Source organism: Eulemur rufifrons, chromosome 2 (genome assembly GCF_041146395.1).
Source record: "Eulemur rufifrons isolate Redbay chromosome 2, OSU_ERuf_1, whole genome shotgun sequence".
NCBI lineage: Eukaryota > Metazoa > Chordata > Mammalia > Primates > Lemuridae > Eulemur > Eulemur rufifrons.
This window is the reverse complement of record NC_090984.1, coordinates 35,819,429-35,832,965: the sequence shown is the minus strand read 5'-3', so window position 1 is coordinate 35,832,965 and position 13,537 is coordinate 35,819,429. Positions and strand designations below refer to the sequence as shown.

Here is a 13,537-nt window from a genome sequence, read left to right as displayed (position 1 = left end):
CCTCCTGGCCACGCCCGCCACGCCCTGCCTTCCGGGCGCCTGCTCCGGCAGGGGCGCGGGCGGGGCGGGGCCACGTGGGCGGCTGCGGCCTGGTTCGCCTTCGCGGCACAGCGCGCAGTCACGCGGAGACACACCCCTAGCGGGAGGAGGGGGGGCGCGGCGGCGCGCGCGCGCTCTCAGAACCCTCCCTGGTGACGTGCCTGGCCGAGGCCGCGCTAGGGCGCTGTTGCTACCAGCGCCGCTGTCATGGCGTCGGAGGCGCTGGTTGAGGAGCACCCGCCTTGGTCTGTATAGAGCGAAGGGCGGGAGGCCCGGTATGGAGAGCGGCCCCGAGAGCCTGCAGCCGCTAGAAGACAGGGTGGCGGCCGGGCCAGCGCCAGGGACAGGTTCTCTGCAGGAAGGGCGACCGGAGACCAGGCTTGCAGCTGGGGATGGTCCTGGGGTATGGGCGGCGGAGAGCGGCGGCGAGAATGGGCAGGGGGCGGCGGCTGCCGGGAGGAGCCTCCCGGATTCGGCTTCTCCCGCGGGCTCTCCTCAGGTTCCCGGACCCTGCAGCTCCTTCCCGGGCTTGGACTTGAAGGAGAGCGCTTTGGAGAATCTTGCTGCCGCCAAGCCGCCCCTGAGAGGGCAGCACAAGGTGACCGCCTCCCCGGAGACAGCTGAGGCCGGAGTCGGTCTTGGGTTGGGTCCGGCGGGAGACGCGGGAGCTCGCCCGGATCCTGCCGGCACCTGCCGGGCAGAGTTGGCGGCCGCCGGCTCCGAAGAGCCAAGCAGCGCTGGCGGCTTCAGCAGCAGTTGCAGCGACCCGAGCCCTCCTGGGGAATCGCCGAGCCTGGACTCCCTGGAGTCGTTCTCTAACCTACATTCTTTCCCCAGTAGCTCCGAGTTTAATAGTGAGGAGGGAGCAGAGAACAGGGTCCCAGAGGAGGAGGAAAGCGCGGCGGTGGTGCCCGGGGCTGTCCCTCTGTGCCGAGAGGAGGAGGCGGAGACCGCTCAGGTGCTGGCGGCCTCCAAGGAACGCTTTCCGGGACAATCTGTGTATCACATCAAGTGGATCCAGTGGAAGGAAGAGAACACACCCATCATCACCCAGAATGAGAATGGACCCTGCCCTTTGCTGGCCATCCTCAATGTTTTGCTCCTGGCCTGGAAGGTACAATCTGCAGCTTTTTACTTCCTCCAGCTTTTGGGGAGGGGGAAAACGGGGTGAGGGACCTGCTGTTTGTCAGGTGATAACTCTCTTTCTTTCCTCATTCACCAGTTACCTTCTTAAATGAAATTCAGTCCGGAACTTCCATGTTGAAAGAATATATATCTATATATATCAGAAAGAATTGCCCCAACCTAAAGTCTCCCTTGTAATGTTTAAGTATGAGTTAAACATTCAGTCGTGGTTGATATACTTACAAACAAAAAGGACTTAGAGCATTTTAAACCTTATGATTATTTTAAACTATATTTTCTTATGTTATTCCTTCTTACTGACTTTACCACATATGCAAAAGAGTGAGGAATTGGAGAAAGTGATAGTCAGAAGTTACCATCAATCCATGATATCATGGATTAAGTTTTGATGGTTATGTTTAGTCTATTTTCCAACTAATATGTTTGCCCCGTTTGGGCGAAGATACTTAAGGGAATGGTAATAGGGAAGATGTGGCTCTTTAGACAAATTCCATTTAAGGAAAAGCATTGGTCTGAGACCCAGTTACCATAACTTCTTGGTTTTCAAAGATTGTTTTCATTTTATGCATGATTTTTACTTGCCTCGTTTCTTTGGCTCTACTTAAATGTTTTGGCATTATTACCAGTAACCATGTATCAGAATGTGTTAAGGGAGCTAAAACTGTAACAACTAAAATAAGAAAAGATATATGTAAGGTGAAGGAGAAAAAAGGGATGGGCTTTAAAAAATAAGTGTATTGAGCACTCAGAGTGAGTTATCTGTAAATGAAGTGTCTTATTTAAGCTTGCAGTTTTAGGGTGCTGAAAAGGTGCATCTCATAGCACCTATTTTATTTTCAAATTGATAATTATATCTATAGATAAAATGTTCCCTAGAAAAAATAACCTCGATTATTCTGACCAGTTAGGAAGAAAGTCAGTATCATGAATAGTATTTATTACATGCCTTCATCTTCCTATTACTAGCAAGGGCTGATACAAAAGAAACAAGATTAGAAACCTTGCCATTATCTGATGCATAATGACACTCAGATGTTTTGAGTGAAGACAGTGCCTGCTCTTGAAGGGCTGTCAAACTAGCTGGGGTTGCAGCATTGACTTACTTGAAACTGTTAAAGAACAATAAATACTAGGTTATAGGAAACAAATGGAAATGCATTAAATATCCAAAAAGGAAAATTTTCCCTTGGTCTGGCATAGGAATTTGTGCGTTTTGAACCAAACTTTTAAGGAATAGAATTATAGGGAAATGGAATTCCTGGGGGAAGGAAGAGTATAAACAAAAGGAATGAAAACAGAACGGATAGTGTGTGTATGTATTTATTAGATGACAGGAGTGGTAAGTTAATGTTGGAGAATAATAGAAAATAAGGTTGAAAAGGTGAAGAAGAGCCACTGGACTGAGGCCCATGACTAGGGAGTTAGACTTGGTCCTATGAACCAGTCTCTTTTATAGGAAGGAATAACTATTAGTTTCCTTTGGGATTTTCTCTTTTCTCAGTTTCTATATGGTACTGCAGAAGTTCAGAGAAAAGAGCAAGTACTGTGGTCTGGAGTATTTGGGGATAGAAGAACATTGAACTGACACATTCAAGAGTCAAGTTCAGTTCAAGTTCAAACATTCAATGATCAAATGTTTGGATTCCCACTGTGTGTGAGATACTAAAAATACAAAGATGTATGTATACAAGTCTAATGCAAGTCTGCCCTCATGTAGCTACTATCTGGTGGGGTGGCAGACATATAAACAATAATTACAGTGCAATGTGACAAGCTCTAATGTGCTATGGAAAGTACAGAGAAAAGGGTAATTGGGGGTGGGCCGACTTCATAGAAGAGATAACCTGTGAACCCAGTCTGAAAGAAGAGTGAGAGAAGGCCTTCTGGCAAAGGGAATATATATTCAAAGTTGCTGTAGCTATAAAGAGTTTGCTCTATTTGGGACCACCAAACTTGATTGAAGTGTGGTGCAGGAGGGGAAGGAAGTGGTAATAGCAGAAAATAAAATCAATAGGTTAGGTCAGACTAAGTGAGCAGGCATGCTGATGAATTTGGAGATTATTTTGTAAACCTGTGGTTCTCAGCCTTTTTTCTCCCTCTGGCCTATTGATGCACACAGACATCAGTCATAAGTAATCATTAATGATTGTTAGGGAGATGGATTAGAGAACCAAAGTAGAGTAGCATTCGCAAAGTGAGCTAGGGTTTCTAGAGGTCAAAACTATTTTCATAATAATGCTAAGATGTTATTTGCCTTTTTCACTCTCATTCTCTCTCAAGTGTCAGTGGAGTTTTCCAGGCTGCATGATGTGTGATGATATTGTTCTGTGTATTCTTGTGTTTTAAATTTTTCTCAATTTTAATTTCCAATATGGTAGATATTTGATAGCTATAACCCACATAGACAAAAGCTCTTTGGGGTCCTCAATAATTTTTAAGACCGTAAAGGACTCTGAGAACTAAAAGTTTGAGAAATACTGTGGCAGAGAGAAATAGTAAATAGAGTGTGAAGGTAGTTGTCAGATTTCAGAGGACACATTGCTAGAGGTATTTAGACTTTATATGTAGCTGATAATAGAGCTGTTAAAAATTGCTGGATAAAGGAATGACATGAAGAGAGTGGTCTTTTAGTTTGACAGTAGGCTAGAGGTAAGATTGTTGTGAGATTAGCAGAAAGAATGGATGAGGATAGCTCTTTTGGATAGGGAGTTTTTTGCCCCCTTTCTTTGATGAGGATAATGTAGCAATCCTGATGATTAATTCGTCATTAACTGGCTATAATAAACGAAGGAAATAATGCAGTTTTTTCAAATCTGGGCAATAGAGATTGGTTGTGTCTTTCAAAAGATAGGGAAGGTATGAAGGGAATCGTTTTATTTTTTTTATTTTATTTTATTTTTTTTTTGAGACAGAGTCTCACTTTGTTGCCCAGGCTAGAGTGAGTGCCGTGGCGTCAGCCTAGCTCACAGCAACCTCAAACTCCTGGGCTCAAGCGATCCTCCTGCCTCAGCCTCCCGAGTAGCTGGGACTATAGGCATGCACCACCATGCCCGGCTAATTTTTCTATATATATATTTTTAGTTGTCCATATAATTTTTTTCTATTTTTAGTAGAGACGGGGTCTCGCTCTTGCTCAGGCTGGTCTCGAACTCCTGACCTTGACCGATCTACCCGCCTCGGCCTCCCAGAGTGCTAGGATTACAGGCGTGAGCCACCGTGCCCCGCCGGGAATCGTTTTAGGTGGGAAAGTTATTGCCAAAGTTTGGTTGTGTCAAGTTGGAAATGTCTGCTAATAGGACGTAAAAATATAAATGTTCATTACGCTGCTAGAAGCATGGACTGGGTCTCAGGAAAGAGGCCAAAATTATAGAGAAAAATTGAATTGGGGAATTATTGTATAGATGTAAGTATAGTAATTATGGGAATAAATGAATTCTCCATAGAAAGTAGTAAGCACTAATTCTCAGCTTTTTTCCATCCCAACATATGTGAGGAGTGACAAATTGCCAGCAGAAACATCCTCCCTATCCTGCCTCTATTTTCCACTCCCTCTCTTCCCCTACCCCATTCCTGTAGACATAGAGAAAAGAGAGGTAGAAAGATTAAAGAGTAGGGGGAGAATGTTAAAGGTAAGAGAATGAAAAACCAGCCTGGGCACAATTTGAGATGTGGAAGGAGAACTAGAAATAGGACAATGTCATGATAGTAGTCAGTAAAAGAGAATGTAATAAAAATGCGGCACATTACTGTTGTCAAATGCAACAGCATCGAGAATCTGATGGAGTAGGAAAGATTTTGCCAAAAAGAACAGGTGTAGGGGCAAGGTCACTGAAAAATCAGGATAATATGGAATCCTCAGAATAGGTGGTAAAAGTCTCTTCAGAGAAAGGAACAACAGTCTCATTTTCTGAAGTAATGGAAGAAATGGGGCACGGAAAATACAATCATGTTAAGAGAGAGGTAGATGGAAATTGAGGCCTCATATTTTCCATTTTGGCACTATAACTTGAATTCATGAGTAACAACTATTGAACTCATCAGCAATTAAGGTTGTAAAGCATTGAAGGGGGATGGCTTTTATAAGAAAAGTATATTGCATTTTAAAGAAGTTCTAATCTCAGTGGAAATTATTCTTAGGAATTTGAGGCAAAACAGAAAGACTGCCAGTTAGTAGCTAATGGATAAGTTGAGGTATTTAAAAACTGTTAGTATATCAATTTTATAAATTTTGCTTTGTTTTTTGGTTGTTCCCCAGTAGTTCTCTTATTCCTTCAAATAGATGCAGGAAGAATGACTAGGGTTATCAGGACTTGGGCTTTTCAAGGGCTGACTCATGGAGGGTTAATGGAATTAGAGAGTTGACAGTGAAACAGTTGATCATCTCTATGGGGGAGGGGATGAAAACATGAGAAAATCAGTAGACTGAACAAATTGGGAGGATCTGAGCAATTCAAAGGAAGTGAGTACAGTGGTGCTGGATGAGAGGTGACAGTTAAAATTATCAAATGGGGTAAGTACTGAGTTGAAAGTGTTAGTTTAGGATTGATAGAGAGTAGATGATCATTCATAATCTATTAAATAATTGAGCTGTAATCCAACAAATCAAGAAAGAAGGAAATCTATTCATTGACTCATGCTCAAATTTGTAATTCTGTTTCATTGAAACCAGGTAAATCTACCTAAATTTATGTTGTAAAGAATACATTTTCGGCTTGGCGCGGTGGCTCACATCTGTACTCCTAGCACTCTGGGAAGCCGAGGCGGGCGGATCATTTGAGCTCAGGAGTTCGAAACCAGCCTGAGCAAGAGCAAGACCCCGTCTCTACTAAAAAATAGAAAGGAATTAGCTGGACAACTAAAAATATACAGAAAAAGTTAGCCAGGCATGGTGGCGCATGCCTGTAGTCCCAGCTACTTGGGAGGCTGAGGCAGAAGGATTGCTTGAGCCCAGGAGTTTGAGGTTGCTGTGAGCTAGGCTGATGCCACGGTACTCTAGCCAGGGTGACAGAGCGGGACTCTGCCTCAAAAAAAAAAAAAAAAAGAATACATTTTCATTTTGCTTCTTTATTTTAGAGTATATTTGATTTTTAATAGTTTTAAAAAATCTTAGTTTAGCTGTAAAAATAATGTTATCTTTATAGGTATATTTGAGAGCTATGATCCATTTAATTAGGTATGTTTATAAAAATCAACAAATCAGAAGGTATATAAAATATTAATTTTAATTTCTGATGATACTAGCCTTATAAATGTTGAAGCTGAGTGATGGGTACTTGCCACTTACTTTTCTACTTTATGTATGATTTAAATTTTGCGCTATAAAACTTTTTTTTGTTTTTTGGTAAGAGACAGGATCTCATTCTATTACCCAAGCTGGAGTGCACTAGCCCCATTGTAGCTCACTGTAACCTTGAACTCCTAGACTCAAGCAGTCCTCCCACCTCTACCTCCTGAGTAGCAGCAGGGACTACAGGTGCACACCACCATGTCCAGCTTAAAACATTTTTAAAAGAATTTTTGCCTGAATTTTTTTTTTTTTTTTTGAGACAGGTTCTCACTCTGTCACCTAGGCTAGAGTGCAGTGGCGTCATCATAGTTCGCTGCAACCTCAAACTCTTGGGCTTGAGCAATCCTCCTGCCTCAGTCTTCCATGTAGCTAAGACTGTAGGCTCACACCACCGTGCCGGGCTAATTTTTCTGTTTTTTTTGTATATAAGGAGTGTCACTCTTGCTCAGGCTGGTCTTGAACTTCTGACCTCAAGCAGTCCTCCCTCTTGCCCTCCCAAAGTGGTAGGATTATAGGCGTGAGCCATTGTGCCTGGCCTTGCCTTAATATTTTTATGTTTATAAAGGTATTACTTTAATAATAGAGGGAGTTCCTACTTTACCATACTTTTCTTTTTGAAAGAATGTTGTAGGTTATGAGTCCAACACATGCAAAAAACTTATGTATAACCTATACATTGTGATAGAGGATGTGTAGTATTATAATATTTAATCATTATGTTGGTATTAGCATTTTAGTAGAAGAATGAATGCACTGTTCTAATTTAAGATGCTGGATTGCATCTCCTGTCCTCCCTAACCCTTTCAGATAGGGAATTCTTTTCTCCATTTTCTCTCTTTGCTTAGTAGGAGCTGAGACCATCTCCTGTTCCAAGTCAAGGGAGGAATGTTAGGGTACTGAATATTAGAGTACTGAAACAAGATTTTTTATATTAAGCTGGTTTCTCCAAACATCAAACCTAGAAACTATAAAATAAGGGTTGATACATTTGAGTCTGTAAAATATAAAAAAGCTTAAAATTAAAGCAACAAAGACAAAAAGATACTCACACACCAAAAAAACAAAGACAAAAAGATACCCACACACGCACACCAAAAAAAACCATAAACTAAATCAAAACCTACACTATAGAAACTGAGGGAAATATTTGCCAGATTATATGCCTGAGGGCTAATTTCTTTTTTCTTTTTTTTTTTTTTAAATAATGTCTTTTATTTTCAATTTGCTGTACCTTAAGATTTTAAGCTTTTTTTTTTTTTTTTTTATGAGACAGAGTCTTGCTCTGTCACCTGGGCTAGAGTGCAGTGGTGTCATTGTAGCTCACTGTAAACCTCAAACTCCTGGGCTCCCGTAATCCTCCTGCCTCAGCCTCCCAAGTAGCTGGGACTACAGGCCTGTACCACCACACCCAGCTAATTTTTCTATTTTTTGTAGAGATGGGGTCTCACTCTCACTCAGATTGATCTCAAATTCCTGGCCTTAAGCAATCCTGCCTCGGACTCCCAGAGTGCTAGAATTACAGGCATGAGCCACCATGGCTGGCCCTAAGGGCTAATTTCTTAATTTACACAGAGTCCTTATAAATTAGAAAGAAAAAGATGAGCAACACAATGGCAAAATGAGTAAAAGGCCATTCAGAGAAATTTCAAAGTTCAAACGGACATATCCTCTGTCTAATTATCATCTGCAAAGTGAGGTACCATGAAGATGAGCTACTTGCCAGGGATGAGGTTTTGCTCTGCTTCTCTCTCCCTCCTTGATGACGTTTCTTTTCTCATATCCTTTTCACAGACACTTCTTGCTTCCCACTAGGTTTTGCTTTTTCCCCTGACTTGTAGGAACATTGTAATCATGCAAATTTTCTCTTTTCCTAAATTAAGCATAAAGCTCTTTTGAGGTTTTCGATGTGTGTTTACTTATAAAAGAAAAACAGATGGTGAGCCAAAGGTTCCATCTTAGCCTCTGCCCACCCTGTTTTTAAATATAGATCCTGTAAGAAGAGATTAAAACTTCACACAATAGTGGATTTTTGTTTACACAAAAGATTTAAGTAACATTTCTGAGGCTTTCATTCCCAGTCTCTCCCAAGAATTAGAATTGATGTTGTATCTTTGGATTTGTGAGATGAAGTAGATAGGGCTGATGATAGGAGGAATACTGCCAGTGAGTGGTTACCCTCTTATCAGTGATAGATGTATTAATTTTCTCCTCTCCCCTGGATATGAGTAGTCCTTACATGAAAAACTTTCCCACTCCCCATTCAACTTTGTTGAGTTCCAGGTGAAGGACATTTGGGCACAGGTAGTACCAGCAATCTTAGGTTTTTGAATAGTAATACTAAGTATTCAATTATTTTGTGTCCAGGTACTGTGCTAAGTATTTTCTGTGCATTTTATGTATTTTCTCTCTCAATTTTCTCAACCACATCATGAAATCTTTATTTAGATATTGTTCCCATTTTACATATGTAGCAAATCGAGATGCATAAGGTTGAAATAACTTGCCCAAGATAAAATTATCACCTACTCCAGAATCTGAGCACTCTCTCAGGATACTTAATTGGGAAAATAAAGTTCCAGATACAAATAAGCACAGTGGACGATAGGTCTGGCACAAAACAGAGTGGGAGAGCCAGTGATTGAGTCAGAGAAGCAGAAATATACTTCACGATTCCTTAGATTGAATCTAGGGGATCTGGTGCCATTTGCTCTTTGTATAGACTCCTTCCACTTTTAGTCCCCTGTACTTTATCCCATGGCTTCTGAAGTATCTGACACTTCTAATTTCAGAGTCTTTCTTGAGTTCTGTGGTGAATAAGCTTGCCTTTCCCAGCACAGTTTATTAAATACATTCTTGGATTTTTTCAGTAGTAACTTTGGTCTCTACTTCCACTATCCTAGTTTAGGCCTTCTTCATCTCTCACCTGGACTACCTCAGTAGCCTTTTAACTGGTCTCTTGTCTTACCCTATTCCTAGCCATCTTTCAAGCAATTAATGTAAAAGTTTCACTGTCAGTTTTTCTTTAGGGAGAATTTTCACCATGGTACGTTTGCTGAGTTTCTTAAATATAAGTAATGAATTTTGAACTGAAAATACTGCCTTTTACTAGTAAATCTTGTATTAGTAAATCTCACTCTAGCAACATTCTTCATGCTCCAAAACACTTTGATGTGCATATAAAATAGGACATTCTTGAAAATTTAATATGTGTGACTGTATCTGCAGTTTCTGACAGTTTTAAATAGGCCTTGGTGTGACTCTGACAATGGGATCTACATTATAAAAATTGATGTTAGCTGGGCATGGTGGCTCATGCCTATTATCCCAGCACTTTGGGAAGGCAAGGCCAGGAGGATTGCTTGAGGTCAGGAGTTCGAGACCAGCCTGAGCAAGAGTGAGACCCTGTCTCTACTAAAAAAACAGAAAGAAATTAGCTGGACAGCCAAAAATATATAGAAAAAAATTAGCCGGGCATGGTGGCGCATGCCTGTAGTCCCAGTTACTCGGGAGGCTGAAGAAGGAGGATCGCTAGAGCCCAGGAGTTTGAGGTTGCTGTGAGCTAGGCTGACGCCATGGCAATCTAGCCCGGGCAACAGAGTGAGCCAGAAAAAAGAAAAAAAAAAGACTTGTCAAGTACAGTAGTGAGAAGGGAGGAAAAGAGTAGAACAAAGAGTTCAATCTGTAACTGACTATGAACAATCGAGATAACTCACTACCTTCAGACCAGCCTTATTTCTTAGTTATTGCTAAGTCCTCTGTATTTACCTTCCCCCTTAGAATATCAAAATCTTAGTTAACATTATCACTTTTAGGATGTTTTACATTCCTGTTATAAGATTTTATTAATACTTTAAACAGAAAGGTTTGTTGTTTTTATTTTGGGCCTTGCTTGAGTCTCTCCTCAAATATACTCTTTTTTTTGTTTTGTTTAGAAGTGGGGTCTCACTATATTGCCGAGGCTGGCCTCAAACTCTTGGGCTCTAGCAATCCTCCTGCTTCAGCCTCCTTGAGTAGCTGAGACTACAGATGCATGCCACTATACCTGGCTCACCTTCACTGTTTAAATGATTAAGAATTACAGAATAATTAAGTGAAATTAATGAGGTTTTACCTTATAGTGGAATATTTGGAGTTAGAGTAGCTATTTTCTTTTATTAATTTAAATATTCTTATTATGCTTATATTAATAATTTCCTCAGGAAATCTAGTTAACACAATAAAATCTTATTTATATAATAGGACATTATTTATTTTTCTAGATAATAAAAACTTAATTTTATTTGACTTCTGTTAATTTGCAGCTATGTGTTAATATATGCTGAGAGGCTTTGCCCAAATTTTAGGAAGACTGTTTACTCAAGAGAGTACCTTCCAAGTATCCTTATGTATATGCAGTACTTATTTATTTATGAACAATATATTATAGATTATTACTAAAAGAGGTTATACTTGATTTGTTACTTTTTTCATTATAAAAGTTAAAATCTAGAGATTCAGACAGAATGCCACAATTGTTAATTCTGTATTTTTTCCAGTTATCCCATAACCTGTTTCTTCTTTAATAAAATCTAAAAAGACAAAGGAGTACAAATCTTGTCATTAACAAAACCCTTAGCACTCGATTTGGAGGCTATGGTGGTAGAGGAAATCAAAAAGGAAAGCAGACTTTCAGGAAGATCTTAATTTTGTGGCCAAAAAAATAATTGAGATCTATTGAAGGCTCCAAAGAATTAGTGTAAAGTAGGCATTTCTTCACTTTTTTTTTTTTTTTTTTTTTTTTTAAAAAGAGACAAGGTCTCACTTTGTTCCCCAGGCTGCTGGAGTGCAGTGGCACAATCATAGCTCACTGGCAAGCTCAGTGCAGCCTCAAACTCCTGGGCTTAGGCAATCCTCCTGTCTCAGCCTCCAGAGTAGTTAGGACTACAGGCATGTACTACCATACCTAATCCTTCTGCCTCAGCCTCCCGAGTAGCTGGGACTACAGGCATGCGCCACCATGCCCCGCTAATTTTTTCTATATGTTTTTAGTTTTCCAGCTAATTTCTTTCTATTTTTTTATTTTTTGTTGCCCAGGCTGGTCTGGAATTCCTGGCCTTAAGCAGTCCTCTGGCCTCAGCTTCCCAAAGTGCTGGGATTACCAGGAGTGAGCCACCATATCCACCCTGCTGCAATTCCTCACGATTACACTCTTTTGTTTTAATAAATATCCAAAGTATTTTACTGGCTAAGAGTCAGGAAATGAATATACCACTGAGTATGCTTGTGAATAAGTGAGTTAAAATGTTTGTGTACTTGTTGTCCCACTTCTGAAATCAGTATAGAGGTTGCCATTTCCCATTTCAAATGTTTGAAGTAAGACATGGTAGGCAGTTGCTATTTGAAAATGTCAAGATTAAACCCTAAAATCATCTGTTTGTAGATATCTAGGATTGTACAATGCATATCCCAAAGTCACATACTTGTTAGAGCCTTGGTTTCTTATTTTGACACCTTTATAGTAGGATGACTACAGTAACCAAAGGAGAGGATAAGCTATTTGGTGAAATTTTGTAGTGAATACATTTCTGTGTGAATCTGTTGAAGTATAGAATGTATGGGCTTTTTTTTTTTTTTTTTTTTTTTGAGACAGAGTCTTGCTCTGTTGCCCAGGCTAGAGTGCTGTGGCATCAGCCTAGCTCACAGCAACCTCAAACTCCTGGGTTTAAGCAATCCCTCTGCCTCAGCCTCCCGAGTAGCTGGGACTACAGACATGCACCACCATGCCCGGCTAATTTTTTCTATATGTTTTTAGTTGTCCAGCTAATTTCTTTCTATTTTTTTAGTAGAGATGGGGTCTCACTCTTGCTCAAGCTAGTTTCGAACTCCTGACCTCGAGCGATCTTCCCGCCTCGGCCTCCCAGAGTGCTAGGATTACAGGCGTGAGCTACCGTGCCTGGCCTAGGTCTTAATTTAAGAAACATTTTGGGGTATAAATGAAACTTTGAGGTTAGTCTGAAACTAAAAGTTTGGTTTTTACAATATAAACTTCCCTGGTTTAAATATCAGACCTTCAAAAGTGGTATTGAAGGCCGGGTGCGGTGGCTCACGCCTATAATCCTAGCACTCTGGGAGGCCAAGATGGGAGGATCGCTCAAGGTCAGGAGTTCGAGACCAGCCTGAGCAAGAGCGAGACCCCGTCTCTACTAAAAATAGAAAGAAATTATATGGACATCTAAAAATATGTGTAGAAAAATTAGCTGGGCATGGTGGCACATGCCTGTAGTCCCAGCTACTCGGGAGGCTGAGGCAGGAGGATCGCTTGAGCCCAGGAGTTTGAGGTTGCTGTGAGCTAGGCTGACACCACGGCACTCACTCTAGCCTGGGCAACAGAGCAAGATTCTGTCTCAAAAAAATAAAAAATAAAAAATAAATTACTCATTGATTAAAACAAAAAAATTGTGACATGCCATTATCACATTTGATAACACGAACACCTAGAGCATCTTCTTCAACACTTGGGGAAGTTATTGGAGAAATTGATGATTTAAATGATTTCCTTGGTTAAACAGAAAATAATTCCTGAAGAATTTTCAATTATTATTCTTCTGTTATTGATATACTAATTATTTTCCTTGAATTTCCTTCCTACAATATTTATTTTTCTTCGATTCTATGAATATACCAGAGTATGCTTGTGAATGTCAATTAAAATATTTACAGTTATTGACAGTAATATCTGTGTGACTCATCTGACAATTCATTTGAAAAATTAAGTTAGACTAATGTGTTGTTGCAGTTGGATAAGTTTTAATGGATTTTCTGGGGTTTTTAGCTTAAATATGACTATAATGCATTTATTTACTTTTAACCTTTTTATTTTGAAATATACTATATGCAAAAAAGTAGATGAAACAGATGATCAGACAGGATGTGGTGACAAGCACCTGCAGTCCCAGCTACTCAGGAGGCTGAGGCAGGAGGATCGCCTGAGCCCAGCAGTTTGAGGTTGCAGTGATTTATGATGATATCACTACACTCTAGTGCAGGCGACAAAACGAGACTCTGTTGCAAAAAAAAAAAAAAACC

The 13,537-nt window shown here is 40.4% G+C and overlaps 1 protein-coding gene across 2 annotated transcripts in view; it reads left to right on the top strand.

The window, feature by feature from the left end:
* The first annotated feature begins 242 nt into the window (after window positions 1-242).
* The window catches only part of MINDY2 (MINDY lysine 48 deubiquitinase 2), a 61,796-nt gene continuing 48,501 nt past the window's right edge, over window positions 243-13,537 (top strand). For both annotated transcript variants that reach the window (XM_069483433.1, XM_069483423.1), the window contains exon 1: window positions 243-1,153. In XM_069483433.1, coding sequence (XP_069339534.1) covers window positions 317-1,153 — 837 coding nt within the window. In that variant the 5' untranslated portion in view covers window positions 243-316. The remainder of the gene's footprint in view (window positions 1,154-13,537) is intronic.